This window comes from Platalea leucorodia, assembly GCF_965183815.1.
Source record: "Platalea leucorodia genome assembly, chromosome: 1".
Lineage (NCBI taxonomy): Eukaryota > Metazoa > Chordata > Aves > Pelecaniformes > Threskiornithidae > Platalea > Platalea leucorodia.
This window is the reverse complement of record NC_138823.1, coordinates 117,934,761-117,950,964: the sequence shown is the minus strand read 5'-3', so window position 1 is coordinate 117,950,964 and position 16,204 is coordinate 117,934,761. Positions and strand designations below refer to the sequence as shown.

At 36.5% G+C, this 16,204-nt stretch overlaps 1 protein-coding gene across 5 annotated transcripts in view; it reads right to left on the bottom strand.

Annotated features, from left to right (window-relative positions):
- CLASP2 (cytoplasmic linker associated protein 2) overlaps positions 1-16,204 on the bottom strand; it is a 154,096-nt gene that overhangs the window by 66,018 nt on the left and 71,874 nt on the right. For all 5 annotated transcript variants that reach the window (XM_082304397.1, XM_082304396.1, XM_082304399.1 and 2 more), the window contains exons 9-12: positions 8,849-8,928; positions 3,345-3,437; positions 2,564-2,709; positions 1,177-1,312 (exon numbers count right to left, since the gene is read on the bottom strand). In XM_082304397.1, coding sequence (XP_082160523.1) covers positions 1,177-1,312; positions 2,564-2,709; positions 3,345-3,437; positions 8,849-8,928 — 455 coding nt within the window. The remainder of the gene's footprint in view (positions 1-1,176; positions 1,313-2,563; positions 2,710-3,344; positions 3,438-8,848; positions 8,929-16,204) is intronic.

Below are 16,204 nucleotides of genomic sequence, written 5' to 3'. Positions count from 1 at the left end.
ATTTGATGAATTTTTATTTCATGCTGCTTTTCTGGTGCTCGATTTGGCTCCTGTAAACCACAAGACAGGGCTAGTTTCTTACGTGCCCGAGCTCGTCTAATACTACTGCAAATGGTATTCTTCTCTTACAACTTTAATCATCCTGTGTAAGGTGTATTCCTTCCTCCACTCTCAACTCTGTGCCATTAGCCATCTCACAGTATATTGGTAAGAGTCTGGGAAAAAAATGCCAGTGGTTCTTAGCCCAAGTGCTGACACAAAGGTAATGCAGAAGTCTCAGAGCACATTCTCAGAGGCATCGTTAGACAGAATAAGTACAGATTCCAAAACATACTGAGGATGGCAATAAAAGGTGCGATTAAACCACTTAGGTTTTGAACAACTTACAAAATTAAAACTACGGATGAGATCATAGTGAATAGCAGTAAGTGCCTAGCCTTAAGAACACCACAGCGTTTAATGCAGAAACTACAGGCAACCTCTCACTTCTATTTGAAACACAAAAATATCAGTACAAGTCCTAAAAACCTAGCTAAATATCTTGCCTCAGACACCAGTCAGTAGCAGATGCCTAAAGAAAAAACAATAAAAAACCACCTAGTATACAGCATTCCCCTCTTCTATATACTATAGCTTTAAGGATTCAGCTTAGAAAGTTCTTAAACCCGAGGATTAAAATCTCTATTGGGCTTTTCTTCTATGAACTTGTGCTTTCTGAACAGATCCATGTATGTTCCGCCTCTTTAACATTTTATCATTAACTCTACAGTTCCAAATTTTTTTTTTAATTATTTTTTTTTGGAAAAAGATATATTTTTGGTTTTGTTTGTTTGTTTTGTTTTAATAAATTCTTACTAGGTTAACTACTAGCTTAACTTTGTCTTCTCCAAAAAGGCAGTTAAATGCAGTTAACCTTTGAAATACACTTGCCTTTTTACAATTAACACATTACAAAAAATATCATGAAAACAGACTTGCTTTTCATACCTATTTCTCCATCCTTATGATGGTATTGCTGCCAATTGGTGTCAATGATAAATACTTGACCATCTGTGAGAAAAATTACCTCTCCGTGAAAGAGAGAATTATAATCCTATATTTCAGAATTGTTACTATCTCTGCTAAGAGCCACTACCTGAATATTCCTAACAAGCAAAGTGAGAGAGGAACACCTACCCGAATAATGAATCTAATGGCTGCACACCCTGAAGTTGCCATCACTTTGGCGCTGTTGGGAACCAGATTAAAAAGAGTAGGCACAATAGCTTCAGCGCCATGATCAAACTTGTTTCCCAAAACAGTTGAAAGATGGCTATTTAGGAAAAAGAAATAAAACTTATTAACAAAAATTAATTTCTTCATTGTACATTTTAAAGATTTATCTTTCCAAACAACAGAATTTCTTAATTTAATGATTTCCAAGTCCTTGCCTCATTAGAAATGCAGGATTTGCAGAACATTTTTGTTACTTAGCAGACACATTAAAAGGCTGAATACTAATAACTTTATTTCATAATGAAAACCAAATACCACAACTTGAAAGGCTAAAATTCTCATGTCCACATAGAATATCATAGTATTTCTGCTTTTTAACACACTTTGAGAGTATAAAATTTCCATAAGACTTTCGATTTATTGTTCAAGATTTTTTTCCTTTTGAATGCAGGATGAGGACATACCTACAGTACTTTTACGCTACTCCTGACTTCACGTTAGGAAAGGTTAGCATTATTTTCTCAAAGCCTGTATTTCCCTGGCAAGGACAGTTGTATGCTCCAACAGGTCCCCATGGGCTGTTCCATCAAGAGACCAGAACAGCAAGGGCGAACTCTGGTGAATATCTGTTCCACATGGCCACTGAAAATCAGTGGCAACATTAATGCCTTCCCAGAGGAAAAAAAAAGGCATGGAAAATATGGAAGTGGGCAAGACTGCTCTGGTATAAAAATAAGGCTTTTTTTTCCCCCTCTTTGAATTCAATGAGAGTCCCCAGGATGATGACAATGGATATCTTATTTCTGTTTAGCCACAGCTTCTAAAATTATCATGGACATGAAAGATATTACCTCACCAAAATGTACAATGTTTTACTGAAGCTTTCACTTGGGTTTTATCTTTTTAAACTGCATCTCAGACAATTCAACAGTCAAGCGGAAGGGCCCAAAACACTATAGAGCAGCTCACTTTGTTATTACAAGTAGTCACAGTAAAGTCCTGTGCCAATCGCCCAAGCATAAGCACTCTTAAGACTAGCCCCCAATATTACAGTAGTACCTACAGCAGTTTGTATTAACTTGCACTAAGTACTTAGTGTAATGATGGTAACTTGCGCTTCACATAAAATCTTTTACAAGATTATCAACTACATACATCGCCTAAAAGAACAAATTCCTTTAAACATTTCTTTTTCTCTACGGCTTCAGATGCTGACTTGACTCTTTATCAGTCATAGTGCACAGCAGTCCAACAAGATAATCTTTCCTGCAACACTGATAAAGCATCTTGAAGTCAAATTCATACTAAACTCTAGCCATGTACACAAATGCATGTGAACTATACTTACGCTACAGTAATGCACGCTTCTCTAACCACCTGGGATCTGAGATCCTTGGCCGACAGCTTGAAAGCACCATCCAACAACCGTAAATGCTGGAAAAATCCATCATACTGTGCAGCTCCAGCAACAAGCAATGACCGAACTTTCTTCAGCTAAAAAATTTAAGGCATTTAGTTTAGGACACTAACAATACGCATTTCAAAAAAGAAAAGTAACAACTTCATTGCAAAACTGTACATAGGCATGTCTTTAAAGCAAAGCATCATTTTGAAATACATGGCAGTAATTTAAGAACTGTAAAAAAAGTCTACTACTTAAATTCTAGAGCTAAAAAGTGTCAGATCCCAGTCTACAAATATACAAATACGTAATTCTGTTCACATACCTGTTTCCAAACACTAAGATACCGTAAACCTGATAAAATATATAAATGCTACATCCACACAAACATTTCAATCCTACAAGTAGAAGTTATCATAGCCACACATAAGAGGTACTAATGCTAGCATTTACCTGCAGAATATGCAATTCTGCATAAATGCCAACTGAAACATATGTGATGGCTTTTAGAAAAGCTTCCACTTACATGTCAGCAAAAATATATTTCGGCCTTTTAAAAATACTTGCTCAAACTTACTTGGTTATGGAAATTCAATGTTTAAAAATTAAAATTTTCTTTGATTATCTGGAATGTAATTGCTTTAAGAGAAACCATTTTAAAATATCTAGCTGCCTGTACTTTATGAAATACACCTACCCAAACCTGAAAACCAGATAAAAAGTTTACCGCATTAGTTCGTTGATCCCAATCATGTTTGTCATCTGAGAGAATTTCCCTGATTTTGTTCAACGTTTCTTCAAGTTCTCGACTAGAATAGATCTGAAGTATTAAAAAAACAGAAATTATATTGTTAATATTCCAGGTAACCTGATGAAGGAAAATATCTTGAGAAGACAGAAAATACAATTATAATTCTGAATATCTTGCCCCAAAGTTCCAGAGAACTGTATAAGAGGTATAAATGGGCATTTCAAGACAAATCTTGGAGGATATCACTGACTAGTGAATATTCATTAAAAGAAAAGCTGAAGAATCAACATTTTCCCCAAGATTTCACCTTTCACCTTTGTGATGATCTAATCATATCTAGAATTTCATTAACTCCATTTAAAAAAAAAATATAATTCAATACAATCAGAAGTTTTAGATAATGTGTTGCAATACTATTGCAATTCAATTTCATTTTCATACCCACTATTACAATGATACTCAACTAACAGATTTTAACCCTATGCAACTCTTTTGGGGCAGGAACTCTCTTCCTCATTACAAGAGCACATGGCTCTATGAGGGCCTAACTGAGCTGCTAGTCAACACTAAAATTAAGAATGTGTCTCAAAAAATAAATTAAAACTTTCAATAGCTTCTATATGTATTATTACTCCAAGCCTATCATTTATTAACTTATGCAGTCAGTAAACAAACATAAGGAGCAGCCTCCTGTCAGAGTTCTCTATTCTCTACACAGCAACTCCAGCAAAACTGAAGCCTGGCCAATCTAATCATATATCAGTCACTATTTGGTAATACATGAATTAATGTATTTATTGATAACTGTACACATACAATAGTGGATTTCTAAAGAAGAAAATTTTTAAAAAGTAGTCATGAAAACATATTATTAACATCAGAAAAAAAGTTACTTCCCTTCTGTTCTCCTAGATATAAGCCACAGCATGCTCTTTTCTGCTTCCACTGAATATACAAAATTTAAATTCCCCACCTCCCCTCCTCCCCCCAGCTGAGAACAAGTTGAAGATGGTATGAAGCAAATTACTCACCAGAAATTTGATCTGGCCAGAATTTTTTCAAAAACATATTTTCAGCTAAAGATTTCCAATTTTCTGGATGAAAAACTGTTTACATAAACACATTGGGCTAAACTGAATGGCCATACAGAGGCATCTGGTGCCATCTGAGATGTATGCAAGACATCCACACAGGGCTGGCAGATACTATTCAGGACTTCAAGGAAACTCATACCCTTCTAGAGTGAAAGCTGGAGGCCAGCATGATAACTTACGTAGCACCTAAATAGTAGTGCCTGATGCTCCCTCGTTATTTAAGTCCAAGACATAATTTTTTTATGTGCAAGAGCACAGAGCATGTAGAGGAAACAAGGATCAATGGTTAGGATATGTTGCTTTGCATGAATTGCTTAAGAGCTTTGACACTGGTCTCTTCAACACACTGTTCTGCATGTATATATGCATCTTTTATTTTATTGTAAAGAGATTTAGGAACATCTTTCTTCTGTTCTACAGTTAAGCCGAATGCGTATTTTCCACAAAATATCTTATTTTCCTGGGCAACTTCAAATTACTACAAGAGTTATTCCAAATACAGTCTAGTTTTCCAATTTCCTGAGCATATCAAATGAATTCAACTAACGGTAGACATGGGACCTTGACTCTACTGACATCTACTTTTTTTCCAATGCTTTAACAGTACACGGTTATGGAGGCCTCTATATTTCGTGCTGGAATATTGAGGAGGTGGAAGACATCCATGCTCTAAAACACCTGCATATATAGTTTGTAGGATAAACAGGGTAGGAATCACTTCAGAAACAGACGAATTAGTACACCCAGGCCAGCTTCACTATCATGTGGAAAACAACTTCTGAATATGTTTTACCAACAAAATTGAAATTTTTATTTCCACACCACTGTGTAAGCTTTTCCAGGGTCCACTGTGGAAACACCTTTGCAGTTCTATACAGGGGACACAACTGCATCCATAAAAACCAAAAACCTATTCCTCATGATTACTGTTTTCTTCTTCATTAGAAGTCAATAAACATCTGATGCATAACTTACTTAAAAAGAGTAAATGAGTTAATGAAAACAGTGGGTCCAAGCGTAACAGACTTTCTACTCCACTGCCCACAAAATCGAACATGAGTTTTGTATCGCTATTTAATATACTTAAGTATACCGGTAGCGTATAATACTTGTTACACAACACTAATTTACTCTAATACTAATTCTACAGGTGCCATACTATTAAGAATAAATATTATGTGTGTCTTCATAAGCATTTTTATCAAATTAAATTTTCATTGTCAAAGAAAATTCTTATTTTCCTTTTAAAAGTGGAAGGGAGTAGTCACTGGTTAACTAAAGATGCAATTTCATGTTACGGTGACCCTAATGCCATCAGAATTTGTGACATGATTCAACCTCCTCAGGCTCACCCTTTACCATCACCCACCTTGCCCCACCTCCTTCCCAATTCAGGGTTTTAACATACAAAAAGCTAACCCTACAAGAGGAAATGTAAAAATTTCTCTGCCAACTCCGCAGCCTATACCAACTTATCACAAAGAAGTGAAGTGCAACAGCAAGGGAAGCAGGATCATGCCTTTTGGCAGCCGGTAACTGAGATCTGTTTAGTGCACATTTGAAACTTCATCTGAGGTTCTGGTCAAGGCACAAATACCTTTTGTAAGTTGTCCGAGTAGATCCTCAAAAATAGGACATTGCTTGTTGTCAGCTCTGTGTTACCATAGAGCATGTCCTGTAGTTACTGCCACAGGATTAAAACATGCTAAGCAACAAGACAAGCACAGAAGCAACATGTACAATGGGTTTATGTCCATCCTACTTGCATGCCTAGGCAAAGAATTTAATTTTTTCTTTAATTACCTGGCACAAACTGAATTGGATCTATGCAATTTCTGCTATTCAGATTGGCATTGTAATGAGGAATTCAGTAAATGGTATAATTTTATCTTGTCATGAAATTGAAAATGTAATTCCACTGAAAAATTCCAAATTGTCAAGGTTGTCCATACCTATATTAGTTTCAGAGGAATAAAAGGTAATATTTTAATAATTTCTTTTCTCCCTGCCCTTGATTAATTATGCTTTTAGAAGGCCACAATTAAATTCTCTGTTCAGCCAATGACATAATACATTTTTTTGTTCATAAGTTCCCACATCAGTCTTTTATAAAAACAATTAAATGTTTTGAAACAAATCCTAGCTATTAATAGGAGTTACTCCTAATAACCTGAACACAGAATTTTCTTCAATTTAAGCAAAAGCAAATAAACAGAGTTGTAAAAACATTATGGTTGTAATCTCAAATATGAAGGCACAATCCTCTCACCACAGTACTTCTCTTTTTGGCACACAGATCCATCAGACTACATCTCAAAATCACCCATCTTCATAAACTGCTGTTATCCATTAGAGGGCAACACACACACCGATCGTTAAAGGTAAGTGCAACATCAAAGGCAGAAAAATTAAAAGCTCAAACACAAGTAAGAGTAATAACTATAGAGATGGAAAGTATTTCCAATATGGGGATTACAGACTAGATATAAGTAAACAATATGATATTCCTAAAAAATTTATGATGAGCAGTCACTGGAACAGGTTACTGGAAGGGCAGTTCCCCCATTAGAGGCTGTTAAGAATGAGTTAAACATACACATGCCCTAAGTAACCTTAATTTACTTGATTAATCCAGATGCACTTAATCTTGATTCAGAATTGGATCTGTTTTTCCATAATATATTTCCCTTTCTTACTTTCACTGAAGCCACTACTGAAACCCACAAATGTAATGAAAACAAAGACACCGGAATGGGCCCAATAATGTACAAACAACTCCCTCTCCCCATTCGGTCTAACAAGTTTCCTTTGCTTTTAGAATAAAGTGGCAAGTAACATAAACATTCTTTCACAAACATTCTTTCTTCACAGGGTCTAGTACAGAAACTTCTCTCTTCCTTAGTAATTAACATGGTCTCAGAACATGGGATCTGCCTTTTTTTTTTTTTTTTTTTTGAAAGATCTGAGATTGTCCACAACCAGAAGCATGAAGTTGAAGAGCAGGAACATATTTTCTTAAGGATAACACCCCCCCCCCCTTTTTTTTTCACCTGGTCCGCAGGTCTTTCTTACATTCTCATCCATGAAACAAATAGGTTGTTTTGAGGCCAGTTACACATTTCTCCCCTGCATCCTGACCTCAACTTGGGTAAGATTAGTAAAGACAAGTGGGTCTTTCTCCTCTACTTGTTGCAGTTTAGGAAGGACCTACCTTCCTAGGTCATCCAGCAGTCAGACAATAACATACAATTACCCCACTTTTGTTCTTGCAATATTATTAACCAACTTGAGTGATTAGAGAACTCTGCTTGAGACTGCAAATATTAAGGCATCGAACTACAGGCAGCACATTTTCTGTGCTGTGGAATATGGCTCTGTTCAACATAATGGGGATAAATAATAGTAACTGCTCCATGTTTTTGCCCTCTAAAGTATTCTTAACACAGTTTGGAGAGGCAGAGAAATAAAGCTCTTAAAGAGTAAGACAAAGATTTCCTCAATATGACAGGAACCATGGATATGAAGTGTTCCTTCATAAAAGCAGACAGTATTTCTGCTTACAGTCGGAGATCTAATAAATAACTACACTATCATCTTGGGAAATAAAAACAGAACAAAAGTACAGATCAAGAAAAGGGAGCCATATAAAAACCTTCTGGTGTTTGGGAACTATGGCTGACTGAGTTTTTGGTTGCCTTCCACACCTCAGCTGCTCAAGGAAAAAACTTATTCAAAATAGATCTAGGAAGATACAAGCATGTTAAATGACTCAACTGTGTGAAAGTACCAAGTATGTGCAATTCCCACACTTAAAGAACAGAAATTAAAATCTGATCTTTCAACTAAGAACTCAGAATGCAGCAGGTTCATTAGTATTCAAATAAGGCATTAGATTTTTTTTTTTTAAGTATTACTAGAGATGATGACATGTATGCCAGACACCATATCATTACAATTCAGACACATTTGAAAATATAATTCTTGGTTTTTTTTAATTATTTGCCTGCATTATTAGTACTTGATTATCCCATGAAATTGCAGTCCTGAATTTTTCAAATGTTATGGAAATCTTTTTCTTATTAAAATTAAAACATACAATTATTTTCAGTAACTCCCTGGAAGAGATTAAGAAAAGCAATAATGGATCTTAGCTGAAACACAATGTGATAATAATTAGTAGGACAGTAAAGAAAAGGTGGGGTTTTTTGGTAACTAACTGGAAAAAGTAAAGAGCTTTCCATGGAGACTGTAAATTCAGAAAGAAGGAAAAGTAACAACACTTGCTTAGAAGACTGTAAAATTAATGAAGTTTTAAAAGTAGGCTAATACATAACATTACAAATAGCATATTTCTGAAAACAGACATGAGTATACACAGCATCTTACCTGTACAGTAGGAACATCTGTAAATGCCTTAATAAAATCATCCTCATCCACAGCTCCAGCTCCTCCTTCTTTAGAGGAACCTACATAAACGTAGAATACTGTTAATCAGTATGTAATGTATGTAAAAGTTTTCAAACTGACATAAGCATCTTTCACAATACCTATTTTCAAACATTTAATATAACTTACAAAAGCCCCGAACATTCATCATGTGTAAAACTGCAAGACCTTGAACTCTGACTTCACCATGAGTAACAAAAAAGTTAAACTTTTTTTCTTCAAAAATGAACAATTCTAAGCAGCTTCCAATTTCACAAAGTTAATGGTTTCATTTTATTATTTTTATTTGTGTTTAATTGGAAACACATCTAGTACAACAATCCTCTAGCAGCTGTTTGCATAGAACTCTGACACCTGCATCCTGATAATACAAATGTTCCCAAATAAAGCAAAGAATTTCAAACTGCCTACCAAAGCAAGAGTTATTTGTCATTAAATGGAATTCCTCTGGATGAATTTTCACCTTAACACATGTGCCACAAGCAATCAGCCCTGGAATACATAGTAGCCCTACACAATTCATTTACCTTGTGCTTCCCAGTATTCTCATGGGGTCCTAAGAAGTGTGAGGTGCAGTTCTCAGTCTCAAAGCTCCAAGAACTTCAACAAAGAAAGCAAGGACATGGTGAAGGGAATGTTGTGTTGGAGCAAACTCTGAACTCCACTGATTGGCGGCCTCCTTCTCAGAGCGTTCATCCCCACGGGTGTTCCACAGTGGGGCTCCAGGATTGTATCACCTGGAGGAAGCTCCCAAGAACCTTCCAGACACATTACTAAAAAACTATCATACCAAAAATGTTTTCTCTCCAAAAGCTTCCACGACAGCTATGCAAGTAGTAGGGCAGTTACTTCTGTGCAAGGTACACGATGGAACTATTCTCACATAACAGGCAAAGATGCCCCGAATCTCAAGCAAAAGGATCAGGGAAAAACACTAACAGGTAACCTGCTGGTTTCACACTGGCATATGGTTGCCAAATTTCATTAAAATCTTGGGTAGAAATTAAGGCAACTCTAAAAAAGAAAACAGTTTGAAAACAGTGTCTGGATTTCACTTTCTTGCAAATACTAGGGTTACCAAGAAAGCCCTTTTATTAAAGGAACAAACTCAAGTTTGCTATCAAATCAAAGGACAAGGTCACCAGATCCAGGCTGCGCTACAAGCCTAAAACTCCAAGTACAATGTGAAGCTTGGCAGAATCCTTAAGGATCTTCAATAGTCGAATCAGGCAGATAATATGACAAGACAGGTTAACTGCAGAGAAATAATCACTCCAGTAGAGCATTTCCTTCTTGAGAGGGGAAAAAAAAAAAATCTCTTACAGCAAATGAGCACTCAGGAACAAGGGTCTTGCCTCAACTCTTTCAGAGTAAGGCCAACAGGATAGATGGCAGAACGTCCTCCCTAACTTGCAGAGCACAGCTGAAATGGGGGTGTCAGGCAGAGAAGACATGTATTTTACTAACTACAGAACAAATAAAAAAACATAAGGAAAAAGCAGTTAAGGCTGAGTGGTCAACTAAAACAAAAAGCTAGGACTTCTTGACAAATGAAACGCTTGGTGGCTGCACTCCTCAAAAATGTTTCACAGTTTACAGTCCCTGATCTCCTATTTATAGTGCAGGGAATTGTCTGCTGTGTTTGTATACTTGTGCAGTTTGGAAACATGAGGGTCCACTACCACTACAAATTTGATGGCAAACTTATTAGATCTCAACACCTCTATGCAGAACAAGATCTCTCACAGGCCTTTGTGGCTGCTTAGTGTAAAAACACTGAAGTGATATCTAGCAAAATTTGGACATGGTGCCTGCAGTATGATAGAGGAACACATAACAAATTTTGACAGCCTAAGCTCAAGGATGTTGTAAAGAGATGCTGTACATAACGCACTTCTACATGTGTATCTCCAACACCATCTGTCATAATTGCCAATGGCAGCCAGAAGGGAAAGAAGAAATTATAACCGCCCATTTCTTCTCCCTCCAGACAGTAGAGGGAACAAGTCCTTCCACAAAGAGAATGAGTGCTTGATTGGCTAAGAAAAGGGAGAGGGACAGTTTACACCCAGAATACACCCTTCTGCCACACAAACTTGTACAGCTCCTAAAAGGGAGGATGCTCTGGTCAGAGCAGAATTTTGCTGAAAGAAACCTTGAAAAGAAAGAATTTGGCACAGGGGCACCATGCAAAACTAGGTGGTACAAACAGCCGTCTGGATGCTTGATTCATAACCTCATTTGTCCCTCCCAAAATACTCTGACATGTAAGAAAGTCTCATAGTACCAAAATAATCACAATCACTATGCAGAACGTACTCAGGAAAAGTAAATGGAAAAGCAATCTTAAGTAGCCAAAAGGTTACCAGAAAGCCTAATTATAAAGGTTAAAACGTAGTTTTCATATGGTCAAAGAACTTATTTTTTAAAATGTTTAAAATTATATAAGGAGTTCATAAAAGGTTTCTGTTCTTATCAAAATTGTTTTAGTCAAAGCTAACCCATTGTGTTAGTCACAACCCAGTAAACCCCTAGGAAGCTCAGACTCATGTTTCTTTGCAACCTGATAAAATATTAAGACTACAGTGATCCTGTGACACTAGAGGCAAAAACACTTACCACAATTAACAGTTTATACAAGTCTTGTATTATAATTCAGTTACATAAATACCCAAATGCCACTGTTAAAGCAGGGAAAAAAAAATATTTTGCGTTCCCATCCATTACTTACGAATTTTCTGCCAAGGGAATAAACTTACAGAAATCAAACATTAAAAATTGACACATGTAGGCCATGAACATAAAAAACATAGACAATGTCTGGATTTCAAGTATTCGCAGTGCACTCCTGTACACTATAAAGACTAAAAGCGGATGAAGTTGCCTTTGCTAAATAGGTAGATGCCGTCTTTAGTCTGCATTAAAGTATCACTTTTAAAATCAGAAAATAACATAGACTACATGACAGATTTTCTAGCACCTTAACATCAGCCAATAATGCATCCTGAGGAATAAGAGAAAATCCTTTATCTAAGGAATAACATTTTATTACTTTAAAGAGAGAAAGAGGAAGGACAGACTACTATTTAAAATCCATTTGACATAGTCCAGGCACACAACATTTCCACCTTCCCTAGTCTCAACAACTAGTTCACTTCTACAGACCACTTTTCTTTGAAATTAATACTCCCAGAAAATTGTTTTATTGCCTCTTTGCCTGGTAATAAAAAAGGTTGTGTGTTTTTTTTTGGCAGGTGACACTTTCTTAAAGTTATCTCTAAAAGCATATTCATTTCTATTTCACTCATCTTTCTCCTCCTCAACTGCATTATCACATGTGCATGCCAAAATAAAGTATGAAGTAATTGTCTTCTCTTTATACTGTATACAAGTCAAAACTCTATACTGCACAAGGAAGAAAAATATTGTTCAACCTTTCCCTTCCCTTCCCAATCTCTTCATAGGTATGTTTACCACTTTTGTTTACCAAGTCACTGTTTCTGTAGAGACTAACCAAAAAATGACAGAACTCAACCCACTGTTTCCCAATTCAGGAGAAAGTCTTTTACTATGCTAACAAGATACATAATAGTCACACACATGCAGATGCCTTCAAAGAACTTCTCACGCTTTTGTAAGGCTTGGCTCTCCTTCACAGAAGCCACAGCAGAGCTTTACAAAATTCTCATTTCAGTACTGCCTACAGACTCAAAATCGACATATCTGACAGAGCACACATACTTTGATAAGCTGTTTTGTTGTTGTTGTTGCTTACCTTCTCAGACCAAGCTGTGATTATAAATTTCTTAGAAGTCTCTCTCTTGAGTGTTAATGCCTTCCACTGAATAATGCACGTTCTTAACCTTACCCATAGAACACATCCTTGGACCAAGTACAGACAAGTTCAACTACTGCATTCCTAATGGCAAAGACACTATAAACAATTCTAAGGGACTGTAAACCCACTGCATTTAACATCTTTAAGTGCTCAGCAGATAACTAAAATCCAGAGCCTCATCAACTGGCTTTTTCTTAAATGAGTGCAATTTACATTACCCTACCTTTGGACTCGGCCTACTGAATCCAACTGGGCCTCCCTCAGCTGAGAACCAGAAGAGAAATGCATCTAAAGGAGAACAATCCACACATAACATTTATCTACGTTATTTGTTAGTTTTCATTCATTTACTTATTCTTGTCCTTGAAGCACCCTGGTTAGACAGACTCACTGAGATACCTGCAAGCCTAAGTTACACTACAGGAAGCTGGAAAGAATCTACCAAACAAAACAAACAGACTTGATACAGAAGTAAATTACAGCAGCTGAAGCACCTCCGCGTTTTACAGTGGGTTTGGGGTTTCGATTTTTTGATTTTTTTTTTTTTTTTAAAAACTTAAGTTCAATGAATCTGGGGATGGAGGCAAAGGAAACAAACCCCTTACTTCCTGCAGACTACTATGAGAGATGACATCTTCCTAAGTTAAATTTAAGGATTTCTAACATTTTGCGAGGCCCTAGGACTCTTTTTTTTTTTTTTTTTTTTTTTTCCAGAAAGTTTTTCCCAGTCACAAGGCTTTGAGTTCAGCATCATGAATAGCTCAACACCAGAAAGGGTACAGTATGCAAGTGAAGAAATTACCCAGTCTTCTGCAAAATCAATTTTCTCACCCAGGAATTAATTCCTGGATTGAGTTCTTCCCCTCTTCTGACTGAAACATTTGAGATCTTTCCATCATATCACAACAACTTTGAACTGCTCACTTACTCTACCACCTTGATGCTCTCCCCACTAGTATCTACAAAGCTGCGCATGATGGGATGAGAAAACAACGGGACAACACTATATGAGAGAAGAAAGATATCATTAGAGTGATACTGGACTGGTATTTTTGTCCTGAAACAAGGAACTGTTTAATCAAAGCATGCTTAACTGTTTAATAAAGCATACAAGCACTGGTCCAAAAAAATCGTTCAGCTTGTATTTGGTAGCCATTCTTTACTAGTCTGATTCAGCTTCCTCTGCTTCTGTGGGTCTTCTGACTAAAATTTCAGAACAAAAATTTCCCTGTGAAAAAAGGGAATTTCAAAACCGGTACAGAAACTTAGGAGTAACACGAGTTCTAAAACTTTGTTTTACTTTTTGTTCTTAAAAGCTTTTCTCAACACACTTCCCTATAAAAAAATTTGTAACTATTTTCTGATACAATGCCCATCACAAATTAAGTGTTAGTAAACTTTGAAAAGGGTACTGTTATACAAATGTCTTTTATCCCTCAGAATTCTCTAATTGCATGCAGTAACAGCATCTTACTGAGCAACACATCTAGGGCAAGATGATGTGGATTACATTTTTGTTTTCCTAAAAGAAACAAAAAAAAACCCAAACCCTAAAGCTATGTTCACATTGCAACTAATTCAAAAGCTTCACTTCTTAACTATCAGACACTGAAGCAGAAGTAAGAGATGCAGATCATTCCAGATTTTATTAAAAAAAAGAGTACTGTTATCCTTTTGGTTCTGTATGATAATAAACAACCAGCTGTAAATTAGGAACTGATGACAGCTTCAGATCAGCACAGGGTAAGCGGAAAGGATAAGCTCAAGTACTGACTCAGCTTTTTGTATAATAGGTTGACCAGCAGCTCCCACTCACTCCTACTGACCTCCTTCATTCTAGCACTAGTACAGCTGAATAGTAAATCACAATGGGGAGTGACTAAGCTGAGAATAAAATAAACTGGCCAAGAAGAATGGTTTCAATGAGGCAAGTTCCCTGGCCTGCTTCACTGCGGGGCCATATAAACACTGTGCTAGCACAGTTCAATGGATGACCCGAGACACAAATGAGTTACTGGAGATGAGGAAGGAAATTACTCCAGGCAGCTGCTGAAAGCCTAAGCATAGGCTGAAGGGAGTAGAGCAATACTCAAACAAAACAAACTCAAGCAAGGACAAGCGCAAAGGCAACCCAGTGGAATGGGCAGCCTATCTTTCTAAACACAAGGAGGGTGGAGGGGGATCCAAGGAAAGTGTTGATACCAAAAAAGCCAACAAACAAAAAAGGCAAATGCACACACAGAAGCTACAAATAAATTAACAGATTACAGCAACCATTTTTTTGAATACGTATCAACAACAAAGACACAAAATCTAATTGTTTGTGAACAGAGTTCTTTAGCATGGTACTTGCAATGGACAGAGACAGTGCTCAGTAACCAAATTCTGTTCCTAGCCCTAGTGGACAGATGTTGCAAAGGTCGTGTTCAATTCTTTCTTTGAATATACGTTCTGTGGTTTGCTAGTCTCTGAAACTAGGATTTTTCCTGAATCTTCCGTAGTGCTCTCATAGTCTTTGCAAAATCTACTTGTTTATCCTTGGGTTAGCCCTTATTACTATTTGATAAAACTGACCACTTACTTTTTAAATGGTATCTGTTGGGGGGGCGTGGGGGTGGGGAGTTACCAGTGCTTCATGATCTGAATTACCACCTCTGAGATAGCAAAGGTGAATTTTAAGATGATGATTCTGATAAAGCCCTGTGTATAGACTGAATTTCAGTGGCTGAGTAAGCAATTTCTTTATCTTTCCAGATATCATAAGATTACTGCTGCAGTTAATACAACAGTCCAGAATAACATATTTTCTTATGCACTTTTCACACTTCTGCTTCTGGAAAATATGAATCAAATGTTTGGAAAAAGTATCTGAAGATTGAGCATCTCTGAAAATGCACTCCATGTTTTAAATTATTGGGTCATCTAAAGCAATTTGATATACATATACACACACCTTGACATATTAACAGAATACAGGAAACTGGTGATCTTACCTCAGTTCTGTCAATGTTCTAAATGTTCTTAATTCTGTGTTTGAAAAATTTATCTTTGGGTTTTAATCAAAAAGCTTGAATAAAAAAACTCCCATAAATCAAGCAAAGAACTATTCTTCAGTCGCAAATATCTGGATAAATCACGAAGGCGTTCTTTCATCGGGTGACTAAGTCACTGAGTACAGATGCCTTCAGCTTGCCTGCTTAAGTTAAGAAAACATTGCAGCACAACACAGAAATAGCACCTGCTCTAATAAAAAACACTTTGATCAACATTAGACAAGCTGGATTTTTTTGTAAACAAGGCAGATTTAATTGTACATAGTTACACTGGTAAATCCACTAGGATGGATGTAATGAGACTAATTTAAATAAAATTATGTTACTGTAATAACTTGTACGAAGTCCTACCCACAGCATAAATTGTATCAGTCAATGTATAATTCTCCTGGTGTAACTGTTAGC